General features: G+C 38.8%; 1 protein-coding gene across 1 annotated transcript; it reads left to right on the top strand.

Annotated features, from left to right (window-relative positions):
• The first annotated feature begins 511 nt into the window (after positions 1-511).
• On the top strand, positions 512-9,493 carry LOC110768475 (binding protein). Its single transcript, XM_021972217.2, has 17 exons — positions 512-718; positions 1,455-1,777; positions 1,958-2,118; positions 2,214-3,396; positions 3,563-3,754; positions 4,470-5,108; positions 5,249-5,425; positions 5,895-5,962; positions 6,054-6,276; positions 6,359-6,458; positions 6,575-6,690; positions 6,771-6,828; positions 7,540-7,691; positions 7,764-7,965; positions 8,305-8,475; positions 8,552-8,645; positions 9,201-9,493. Exons 1-17 carry the CDS (start codon positions 586-588, stop codon positions 9,202-9,204), a joined length of 3,996 nt encoding a protein of 1,331 aa, XP_021827909.2. The 5' UTR covers positions 512-585; the 3' UTR covers positions 9,205-9,493.
• The last annotated feature ends 3,422 nt before the right edge of the window (positions 9,494-12,915 follow it).

Here is a 12,915-nt window from a genome sequence, read left to right as displayed (position 1 = left end):
TATATGTTTGATAAATTTATATCAGAAATATATTTACTAAAAAGGATAATTAAAGTACAAAGTTGGAATATAAAAATAAAAAAATCGAATTTATCCGTCACATTGACTAGATTAACCATTTGGTGTTTCACAATTGGCCTGGAAAACTGACTTCGCCAAGGTTCAAACTTCCAATGGAGTTTCAGTAAAACCGGAAGTTACTAGAGGTAGTGGAACAATTTTTATTCAGTAATCCTATGCGCAAGGGTAATTTCACAATTTGAAATTGAAAAAGAGAAAAAGAAAAATAAGTAACCGGAAGTCAAATTAAGGGAAATTTACACAAACACCACATGATAAATTTTTTTACACCTAATCACCCAAACTGAGCTGGTATGCCATGTGGCAGCTAAGCATTGGGCTCCTTACAATGCCCAAAACGGGAATGCCACGTGGCGCAGCCGAGGCGGTATTTGTTGTTTTTTTTCTTCAAAAAATTCCCGCTCGTTCGAAATTTTCATTTCCATTTGAAATCTGTGGAGAGACAGAGAAAGGGAGCAAATTAGAAAAAGCAAATAGCGTAGAGAAGTTCTCAGTCTCTGTGTTATGGCTCCTTCCTTTGTGTTTCCCCAAAGCCTGAGAGCCTTAGAAGAAGAACACGAAGACAACCGCCTCTACGCTCGGAACCCGCTCGACATCGCTTCTCTTCGTCCCTCCGAACTCGAAGAGTTCGTCAAAGGTATCTCCCTCTCTCACTCTCTCTCACGCAGTTTCACTAAATCTACCACATTTTCCAATTCTAACATCCGTTTGGTTGCTGAGAAAATTCACCTTCCAAGTTCCAAATTGTACTGTTGCACTAGTCCTGCTTTTTAAAGAAATTGATGTGCATAAGAAGTGGATCCCTCTCCTATAATTTTCTGGTTCAGTTAATTCTGAATTTTTAGCATTTGGTCACCTCAAGTGTCAAGTCAACCAAGTAGATGCTGATTTTATTGTTAAGGAAACCCTAGAAAAACGTAAAGTGTGGTGGGGATTAGTAAGAAAAGCAGAAACATTTGAAATTCAAGCTGAATTCAAGAACATTGAACCAACGAGAATGGATTTGGCTGAATTTTGTGTTTATTAGCTGAATTATTTATTCTAACAAATACATTTTTTTCCTGGGTTTTAAGCAAGAATCATTGTAAGTATTGGCTTCCTGGAGTTGGAAATTCACATTTTTTTGGCTATATGGAAAATTGATGTATCTGCTTGCAAAACCATTGTATGCATGGCTTCTTTTTTCTTTTCTTTTTAATTCTAATAGGGAAGCAGGACTGAGTGCGCGTATTCTGATCCCAAATATAAGAGGACAAACAGTCAACTGTATTATCTGATTTAAAATGAAATACTCTAATTACAAGAACAACTAAGTATGAGGATATTAAAAATTTTGCAGTTTTTGAATTTGTCTTCCTTTGTGGCACCAACAGGCATATCCTTTGATCTCTCTGATAAGGAGCTATTTTGTATTGAAGAGCAAGATGTGTTTGATCGTGTGTATTCATTGATTCGGGGTTACAATAATCTACCCCCATCTTGTAAGGTTAATCTTCTAGAGAGTCTTCGGTCCAATCTCAGTGTTCTCCTCCCAAATGTTGATTCACTATCACGGGTTTCTCAAGGTCAGGATGATGTCACTCCAGTGCTGGATCGGGTTGCGTCACATCGTAATGCTTTTAAAATCTACACATTCTTCCTCCTTACTGTTGTTCTCACTGAGGAGTCCAACATCACTTCCAACAACAATGTGAAGGTGTTTTCTTTTTCCCACATATCTCTTTATCTCGCTCTCTATTTGTTTCTACTACTTTAACACGGTATATGTTGTGTGCAAGCATGCACACATAAATTTAAATGTTATAAACATGTATATATTGAGTGTGATATTGCCAGTTTTTGTACCAAGATGTTGAAGCCTTTTGCTTGGATTTAGGTCACAGCAAGTACCAGGAAGAAGCATCCTAAGAACACATGGAATTGGGAGCCACAAAGAGGCCGCATACTTAACTTGATTGCTAATTCATTAGAGATCAAGCTTGCCTTGCTCTTTGGTTCATCAGGCTTGGAAGAAAATTTTATTTCGTTCATTGCCAAGTAAGTTGGATAACTACTACAATTCAATCAGATTTAGTCTTATATAGGTTAACTACAAATTGATTTTTTTTTCTTCCTGATTTGGGGTTTTGTAGAAATGCATTTTCTCTGTTTGAGAATGCTGCACTTTTAAAAGACACCGACACAAAAGATGCTTTGTGTCGTATAATTGGGGCTTGTGCCACAAAATACCAGTACATGGCACAATCATGTGCATCGATCATGCATCTAGTTCACAAATATGATTTTGTTGTTACCCACATTGCTGATGCGGTTGCTGGGGCAGAGAAGAAGTATGCAGATGGAAGTCTAGCCAGTTCTCTTATCAGAGAAATAGGGAGGACGAATCCAAAAGACTACATCAAGGATACTGTTGGGGCTGAAAATGTTGGTCGGTTTTTGGTGGAACTTTCTGATCGACTACCTAAACTGGTGTCTACTAACATTGGCCTCATTGTCCCACATTTTGGTGGGGAATCTTATAAGATAAGGAATGCTCTTGTTGGGGTCTTGGGAAAGCTTGTTGCAAAGGCTTTTCAGGATGTTGAAGGTGAAGTGAGTTCTAAATCTGTTCGTCTTCGAACCAAGCATGCCATGTTGGAAATTTTGCTTGAGCGGTGTCGAGATGTTTCAGCTTATACAAGGAGTCGAGTTCTTCAGGTTTGGGCTGAACTATGTGAAGAGCATTCTGTTTCAATTGGCTTGTGGAATGAGCTTGCAGAAGTTGCTTCTGGGAGGTTGGAGGATAAGAGTGCAATGGTTAGAAAATCTGCACTAAATTTGCTTATTATGATGTTACAGCATAACCCATTTGGTCCACAACTTCGAATAGCTTCGTTTGAAGCAACCTTACAACAGTACAAGAACAAGCTGAAAGAGCTTGAACCAGATATATCTTCAGAAAGTGAAAAGAACAGGTTACCATCTGATGATTGTACTACTGGAGATAGCGAGGTTGATGATGCAAATGCAGAGGTGACTAAGGAGCAGCAGGACAGTTTGCCTGATAGTTGCTTGCCTAATATGGAACAAAATATAGTGCAGAAAGATGGCTCTGTGCCAGATGTAGGGAACTTAGAGCAGACTAGGGCCTTGGTAGCATCACTTGAGGCTGGATTAAGGTTTTCAAAGTGTATATCTGCCACAATACCAACACTTGTTCAATTGATGGCATCATCTTCTGCGACTGATGTTGAGAACACGATACATTTGCTAATGAGGTGCAAGCAGTTTCAAATTGATGCCTCAGAAGCATGTCTCCGTAAGATGCTGCCATTGGTATGTTTTTATTTTAACTCAAGCTCTAGAACTAGAAATAATGATGCAATGTTTTATTTGGGTCAATAGTTTTCCTATTTGTTCAATCTCGATTAACAAACTCTAGATTTGATTGTTGGCTGGTTCATGAGATGTATAGGATCCTAAATGTGTCTCGGCTTTGTAGGTATTTTCTCAGGACAAATCCATCTATGAAGCTGTGGAAAATGCTTTCATTACAATTTACATAAAGAAAAGCCCAGTAGAAACAGCCAAGAATCTTATGAATCTAGCCACAGAATCAAATATTGGAGACCTAGCTGCTCTTGAGTTTATAGTTGGTGCCTTGGTGTCTAAAGGTGATATATCCACTGGTGCGGTATGTCCTTTTCGGTTCTCACAGTCTTCCTTAAGTTAGTTGAAAGCTTCTATTTATGTGATAATTATTTTTTTATTTTGCATGAAAAGATACACATGTTCTTGTGTTTTCAGCTTGCCAAAATTGACTCTACTACGGGTCTAAAAAGATCAGTTTAGGCAAGTAGAAGCCAAGCCAAGTATTTTCAAGTAAATTATAAAATTGTTTTGGTGGCATGCTTGTAATACCTGGGTTAATATAAAATGTCAAGTAAGCCAAATATTAAATATGTAAAACTTTATGACTTGGTTGACATTTTAAATAAAGTGATTTTAATAAAGAAAAAAGGGTTTTCCATTCCCCCTTACCAAGTGGGTTCTTATAAAAACTTTGTAGTATGCTTGCTATCATGTGCAGCTACACTTTCCCTGCATGTTTTAGTATAAACAAGCAAGTATATACATACACATAAAATGGAATCCGATTGTGATTTCGACAGTTAGTACAGATAAGGAAAAAAAGATTCATACCAAAAGGCAACCTCAGTATCGATTTTAGAATATGAGTCTATGTTATTTTTTCACATGTTTCAGTGGTGCTTCTCAGTCAACTCAGTTGTAAAATCTTTCATACCAATTTTTAAAACCCAAAAATTTCTTCTCAGTGTTGAAATCTCTTATTCTGTCTCCCCATTATTTAAAGAGCCAACTTTCTTACTAGGTGTTTGTTTTTGCAGATATCAGCATTGTGGGATTTCTTTTGCTTCAACGTAAGTGGAACTACTGCAGAGCAAAGTCGTGGTGCGTTGTCTGTCCTTTGCATGGCAGCAAAATCATCCAGTATAGTTCTTGGCTCTCATTTACAGGACATTATTGATATTGGGTTTGGTCGTTGGGCTAAGATGGAACCTTTACTTGCTAGGACAGCATGCATTGCTCTCCAGAGATTGTCTGAAGAAGATAGGAAAAAGTTGTTGTCTAGTAATGGAAGCCGGGTTTTTAGTATTTTAGAGAGCTTAGTTACTGGGTTTTGGCTTCCAGAAAACATATGGTATGCTGCTGCTGACAAAGCCATAGCTGCTATATATGCAATTCATCCAACTCCGGAAACTTTAGCTTCCAATCTAGTGAAGAAATCCCTAAGTTCTGTATTTGAATTTAGTGGAGGTGAGGAGTTGCAGAGTGAAATCACCAGTGGTAGTGCTGGCATACTTACCACGGTTCAGGTTGCAAAACTTAGTAGATATCTCTTTGTCATAAGTCATATTGCCATGAACCAACTGGTGTACATTGAATCCTGCCTTCGGAAAGTTCAGAAACAGAAAATTGGGAAAGAGAAGACAGATACTGATCAGCACGGTAACGGTACCCCTAAGGTGAGATTCGTTTTGATTAGATTCATCAATGAAATAGGGTACTGTTATTAGCAACTATTCAGTATTCTTTTCCAAATTGATCGGTGCTATAACATATATTGTACATTTAAATGTTTTTCTTCTTTGGTGCCGTCCTACAGGAAAATGGTATCAATGCTGAGCTTGGACTTGCTGCTTCTGAAGATGCACTACTTGACACACTCTCTGAAAAAGCAGAAAAGGAAATAGTTTGTGGGGGTTCCACTGACAAGAATTTGATAGGACATTGTTCACAATTCTTGTCAAAACTTTGTAGAAATTTTAACTTGATGCAAAAGGTGATTCCCCTGCTTTTCTTTGCTTTTCCACAACACTTGAATTTATGATCAAATTCTTTATAATTCAGTCATTAGCCTCATTCCTACCCAAAAAGATAAAAAGAGGATTGGCTACTAGTGTACGTGGATATGAAAATTTCTTTTGTTTCCTACGACATTTGAATTATGATAATGAATTCATCCTTTAATGTTTAGTCAATATAAGACAAATACCTTTCTGGAGGTGATTGAACATATAAGATCATATTTATTAATTTTTATTTTTAATTCCAAAAACTTTGGATGGATATCCTGTATGTAGTTACAATATAGTATGTGTATATCTATTATTATTATTATTATTATTATTAAAATTTAAACAGTTCAAAGTGCACTTCTTCTGTATAGTTTGTATGTTCCTAGTTAAATCTATTTTTCTTTTTCATTTAAAACTAATTCAATAGATTGATTAACTGCCATATCCTTTCAGTACCCAGAACTACAAGTGTCTGCAATGCTTGCTTTATGTCGGTTTATGATTATCGATGCAAGTTTCTGGTGAGATCTCTCTCTCTGTATGTACGTTGGTGGGCATGGATGTATTTAGAACATTCAAACATGGTCTCTGACTTTTAAGTGTAATTTCCAGTGATGCAAATCTTCAGCTTCTCTTCACAGTCGTGGAGAGTGCGCCATCAGAAATTGTTCGTTCTAATTGCACTATTAGTCTTGGAGACTTGGCAGTTCGGTTCCCTAATCTGTTAGAACCATGGACAGAGAATATGTATTCCAGGTTACAGGATCCTTCAGCTTCTGTTAGGAAGAATGCTGTTTTGGTGCTTTCACACCTTATACTAAATGACATGATGAAGGTTTGAGAGGCTTGGCAATACTGCTTCTTCTTTTTACTTTGCTATGATAGGTGGCCTCTAATTTTGGCTATTTCTTGATCAGGTTAAAGGCTACATAAATGAAATGGCTGTACGATTAGAAGATGAAGATGAGAGGATTTCAAATCTGGCAAAACTGTTTTTTAATGAGTTATCTAAGAAAGGTAAACTTTGATATGCATCCAGTTACTCTCTTTTGACACTATCATTTATCTTTTGTTCTTGTGGAATTTCCTTCTAGATAAAGAGTAAAGTTTTTCCACCCCAATTTTTGCTACAGGTAGCAATCCTATATATAATCTGCTTCCAGATATACTTGGAAAGTTATCGAACCAGAATCTGAAGAGAGAGTCTTTTTGCAACATCATGCAGTTCTTGATTGGTTCCATCAAGAAGGTACAATTTATTTCAGTTTGGTTCCTTTAGCAATTATTTGTTTCCTATTAAGGTATTATGTTATTTGGGTATTTCTCCAGGACAAGCAAATGGAAGCTCTTGTTGAAAAGCTTTGCAATAGGTTTAGCGGAGTTACAGGTATTCCTTCCCCTTTTTTTGAAAAAATATTATGATTTGGTAGTTCTTTTTGTGTTGCCAATTTTGAAGTTATGGCAGTCATACAATTTAGGGTGCAAAATGATAATGACCTTTATTTGGGTTAAGCATATGCTATAGTGTATAGCATTATTTGATCATCACAAGTTTTCAGATTGACCTTGTTGACTGTTCCTGGTGAGAGTGATTTGTGAAACCTGGTTTTTTCGATTTTCCCTTTGAGTGGTTTGTTTTGTTTAAAAGAGGTGTGCGTACTTAAGTATGAACTTCATCAGCTATGTGTGATGCTTATTCCCCTTCTATTTGTGGGCTGCGGGGCCTTCTAGAAAGTTGGAGGGAAAATAAACTGTAGTATGTTAATTATCCATGTCTGTTTGAGTCTTATTTCCACATGATAAAGCTAATTCATGATATTCCAAGACCAGAAGGCTGTTATGCTGTATTCCCTAGTTTAGTTGATGCAGCTTGTTATATGTAACATCATGCCTAGGATATGGAAGCTACTAACACCCACATCTGTAATTATTGTTTTCTGAAATGTCGAGCAACATTTTTTTTTTCGTGTTTTTCTTCAACAATTGAAGTTTGTTCCTAATGCTGTCTTAGGAAATTGAGTTATTGTTGATGTTTTCCATTACTTAAATTTCTCACTATAGGTAGTTTTTTCGGTTTTGGGCCACTCTATTGCTGCAGATATCAGACAATGGGAATATATTTCTTATTGCCTCTCTCAGCTGGCATTCACTGAAAAGGGAATGAAAAAGCTCATAGAGTCATTCAAGACATATGAACACGTCCTATCGGAGGATTCTGTGATGGACCACTTTAGAAACATAATAAACAAGGTATTGAATCGTCTCCTCTTATAGAATTATCAAATCTTCAGTTCTCTTTTTCTTACAATTGTTCTGAAACAGGGCAAGAAGTTTGCAAAACCAGAAGTTAAAATGTGCATTGAGGAGTTTGAGGATAAGCTGAACAAGTTACACTTGGAAAAGAAGGAACAAGAAGTGACAGCAAGAAATGCCCAAATTCATCAACAAAAGATCAGCAGCATGGAAGGTTTTGTGGTTACTAGCAGTGCTGGTGATGCTGGTTCAGAATCCGATATTTCTGAAGGTTAGTGCAATCAATTTATGCTTAATGAAGTTACTGTGATAACCAATGGAATTGGAATATATGCTTGGTGTTGATTATGCTTTGGTGCTCTAATAAGGAATTATGATAATTTCTGAAGAAGGTTCTGATTCTGAGGAACCAACATGATAGTTGGTCCTTCAGACTTCACAGTTTATCCAGGTGTTCAAGATTTTAGGATTGTTATATTCTTTGATGGATGTCATTGCTGTGGCATGCTGAACTGAAAGCAGTGGATGTCATACTAAAAAATTTGTTCCATGCATATTTTATGCTTCTGAATTTCTGTGGTTAGGGTCTAACCTTGGGTATTTGGTATAGAAATAGATGGGGAAGTCGTTGATCCTTCTATCGAAGGGATGACCAAGTCTGTGGATGACATGTCAAAATCTAGACTTGTTGAGTCAGAAGAATGTTCCGGTACTTCTAGTGAGTTGACAGAATCAGAACCAGGGGATATTGAAGTTCAATCGCCAAATGTTAACATAAGAGGTAGTTTAAGTAAGCACCGTAGCTTTTTCTTAACGCAGTTGTGTTGTACATTTGTGCTAAACTGATGATATGACAGGGGCCCCAAAATCCAAAGCCAAGAAAAGCAACGCGAAAGATAAGAGAGGTCATATTTCTGCATCCACAAGAAGTAGTATCAGGACAAAGCAAAGGTATGAGTTTTTTGTGTTTGCTCTGTCGTTGCATGTGGTTGATGATGTATTCTCAAAAGCACATATTCATTTTAGTAAATCAAAGCAGCTTTCTTGAAGATTGATGTTAAGTTTTTCTATATAAAACACGCACACACACACATATTTATATTAATAATTTTATAGTCAAGATGTATGCATACAAGGATAGGGAATATAAATTGTGAAATTCATCAAATAAGCCATGACTGAAGGATATATTCTCTTTACACCCATAGCTTTCAGTTTAAAGAATGAGTGTTTAATTAGTGATATGACATAATGCATAGAATTGCTGGCACGGCTAGCTTGCTACTATTCAAATTGATTGGTTCAAAGCTTGGCAACTAATAGTGGGGATAGTTAAAACATTTTGACGGATTCTTTGTTTGCATTCAAGTAATAGTGAGAAAAACACTTTTACAGGGTTATCTTGGGTAACCATATAATAATGAAGAAAATGATCGGCAAAAACGCTTTTTTGAAAGTTAAAAAAAAAACAGAAGGGACATTTAACATAACTTTATCATTTTGCAGGTAGAGTTGTACAGAGTGGGTTTGGATGAATCATTCTTCTGAGCAGAAGCAAGAATCTCTTTTGCAGTTGAGTTGCTTGAAGTGTATGTAATGTTTAGGGTAATATTTTGGCTACTTTAGCGCAAACACAAACATTACCAAAAAGAAAGAAACAAGATAACCAAATTTGTGTAAGCTAACAGCTATCTGGAGAGAGATGATCTTTTGTACAACCAAGCTAGCTCTGCTTGATTCTTGTATAGACGAGTGAAGGCTGTTATTGAGTTATATAATTCACTACTAGTCTTATTTGAGATCTCAGTCTACCACAAAATAACTTGATTCATAAGTATCCCCTTTGGGATTTTGGTACCAGGCAGCATGAACATTTGCTGCTTATATGATACAAAAAATCCTGTCAACAAAAAGATCAGAACTGGATGATATTTTCAAATGCGGCATTTGAGAAACTTAAAACAAAATGGAGGATGAAAATTGGAATTGTTTAAATTTTAGACAAAGAAGTTGAAGTTGCTAATGAATTAATTTTTGTGCATTTATTCAACAACCGAAAAGCTTGGTTTATATTTTTGATGGCGGTTTGTGCCTAATAAATCACGGCCAAGAATTGACCGAGGGAGCCCTTTTTCTCGACCCTAACACTTGCTCGTGAGGCTAAAACGCAGCGTTTCGCCAAGATGTCTGGCCTTCCTAAAAAAGCAAAGGAAAAGTTGTGAAGGCATGATCATCTCGGCCTTGATTATAGGCCGAGGTTGAAGCCGAACAAAATCACGGCCGAAGGCACTAAGGTCAGATCATCAAGTGGCAGCAGGGTCCCACGCTTCATTTAATGAAGCAATGCCTCTGTTTATGGTAGCAAACTCACTGACCACGAATAAGCATTTAATGCACGAGGGAAGGTGAGAAGTGATTGAAGTCAGGATTTGGTAACAGGAATCAGAGTGATTAGACGCAGACATTCTCACAAGAATTCTTGCAGTTTGAGAGATTGGGTCACCAACTATCAGAAACAATAAATGCGTCTCCACGATCAGGGCAGCGGCCGAGATTCACCGGGATTTATGGGGTCACACCACCATACTTCACGATCCCAAATGTCGATTGGACTACCGACTTGCTCTAATCAGGCTCCACCATGCAGATTTTTAGCCTCGACTACTCCTCCAAGAACTCTTTCTATAAATACAAGGCTCAAGCTACATTCACAGGGTTCAAACACCAAACAAAAGCCTCCCACGGAGCAAATTATATTTTTCTGTAGTGCACTTTCAATATCTTTACTTGCTTTCCTAGGAGTAGTGTTAGTTTGTAAGGAAAATCCATTCATCAATATATCATACGACCCTTGATTTTCAAGGCGCCGGAGCACCATCTCTGTTACTCATTCATTCACCCCATATATCATACGACCGCTGCTCACTGAGCAGCGTGCCGGAGCACCGCCCAAAACCCACCATCAGCACCACCCCTAAACGGCCTTGTAGCTCAGGCCGTGAACCTTGCAGCCGAGATCAGTTCCTCTCTTGGCTACAATCGTTTGATTAGAAAACGAGTTCAAACAGGCACACCACTTGACCATTCTATCCACATCAACATCTCGACGCACGATAGACCGTGCTGGCACGCCCGCGCACAACCGCACCGCATCCAAAAGCAGGAAGCCACGTGTTAACGCACATCCCCTCGGCCCGGAACCCCAGGCCGTGAGATCTGCGCAGCCGACAATGGCTAAAAGCACTTTCACCTATGGTGCCATGGCAAAGGGCAAGGGCAACTAAGCTGCTTGCCTAGCAATATTTTTTTGGGAGATTTACTATTATACTCAATAGAGGGGCCCAAATTATTAAAAAAAAAAAACCCCATATGAAATGGACTTTAAAAACACACCCAAAGCAAGTTGAGTGTTTGAAAAGCCTTTCGCATAGAACGCGCTTGGGTTTTTCTAGGGATTTCACGATCTTTTGGCTTCTCGCTGTGCTGTGACCGTTCCACCGTCCATGGTGGCGGATGGATCTGAGTTTGTGTTCGCTGCTGGTGGTGGCTCGAAGGAGGGTCTGGTTGCTGAAGAGAAGCGTGCTCGTACCCGAGAGATGTTGGATGTTGGTGGATTGGATTCTGATGTGCTTCCTCCTTCCTTGCCCCCAATTTCAATGAGCTTCAAAGATAAAGTCTCTGGTGATTTTGGGATGGCTGAGGATAAGTTTGATATCAGTGATGATGATGTTGTAATCAAGCATGGGGCTATTCCATCCATTGAGTTTTCTGAAAGGGTTAAGGATTGCTTGTACAGGCCTTGGAGGACTGCTGTGATTATTAAGCTAATGGGTCGGCCTCTTTCGTATACTTTCTTGCGTGATCGCTTGCTTCAACGCTGGGAGTTGAAGGGTCCAATGAGTTTAGTTGATCTGGAAAACAATGATTTCATTGTCAAATTTCTTCTTGAGGAAGATAAGAGGTATGTGCTCACTGGCGGTCCCTGGCAAATTGCTGGGCTATATATTGTGACTCAAAATTGGAAACCTGGGTTTAATGCTAAAGAAGAGAGGGTTACTCACATGACAGCTTGGGTTCGAATCAATGGGTTGAATGTGGAGTTTTTTCGTACTGATGTTATGACGAAAATTGGAAATCTCATTGGTACTACCGTAAAGGTGGATGCGCATACTATGGGTCAAGCTCGAGGTAAGTTTGCTAGGCTGTGCATTGAGCTTGATTTATCGAAGCCTCTTATCCCCTTTATTGAAGTTGAGGGACGTACTTATGGGGTTGTTTATGAGGGGATTCAGCTAGTCTGCTTTGAATGTGGTTGTTTTGGTCATGGTAGAGATTCTTGCCCTGTTATTGTGGAGGCTAAGCAAAAGCAGGCTGCTGAGGAAGAAGCTTTTGAGAATATGGAGGGTACTCCTCCCGCTCCAAATGAGGATGTTGTTGTGGACCCTGCTAATTTGGCTGCTGAGACTCCAGCTAAGATGCATGGTCAATGGATGCTAATGAAACCAAAAAACTTCAGAAAGAAGGTTCCACATGAACAAGGGCAGTTGTTCTCTTCTCCCAAGAAGTCTGATAAGGCTAGTGGTGTGAAGATGGCCAATAGCCAGTCTGGCTCCAGATTTAATATTTTGAGGGATGATGATGGTATGGATGATGAGGATGCGGGTTTCATTCCTAGTTCTTTTGGTTCCAAGAAGGCTCTTAAACCGGTTGCTCAAGCTCCTGAGCGTGCCTCCCCCATGTCTAAGTCTTCTGGGAAACAAGCTGGCACAACGCGTAATGCTTCTACTTGGGTTTTTAAGAAGCCTATGAGAGATATCACTAACTCAGCAGATTCTGGAATTGCTGTTAAGCCTGATTTTGGTGCTCGAAGGATTGGGAAGAATAGGGTCGGGAGTGCTTTTAATAGCTCTAAAGGGCTGAATGCTGTGGGAATGCAAGTTCGTGGGGCTTCTGTGCAGGATGATGTTCTTGGGAAGTTTTCTTTCAATATGGAAGGGCCTTTCTTTTCTGAGTCTTCCCTTGGGAAAGGTGGGCTGCTACATGGTCATGAACCCCCTGACATTGGTCAAAAAGTGCTCAATGAAGCTTTCTCTTCTGGTGTAAGTTTAACTTCTGATGATATGGACCACCATGGTGACTTTGTTGCTCAAGGTGATACAGAGTTTGGTAGTGATACAGCTATGGTCGTTGATCAAGCTGCCTCCACTAGTGGTGAGGCGGA

Source organism: Prunus avium, chromosome 7, assembly GCF_965620075.1.
Source record: "Prunus avium chromosome 7, drPruAviu1.hap1.1, whole genome shotgun sequence".
Lineage (NCBI taxonomy): Eukaryota > Viridiplantae > Streptophyta > Magnoliopsida > Rosales > Rosaceae > Prunus > Prunus avium.
The sequence above is the reverse complement of the archived record's forward strand: the minus strand, read 5'-3'. Positions and strand labels throughout refer to the sequence as shown.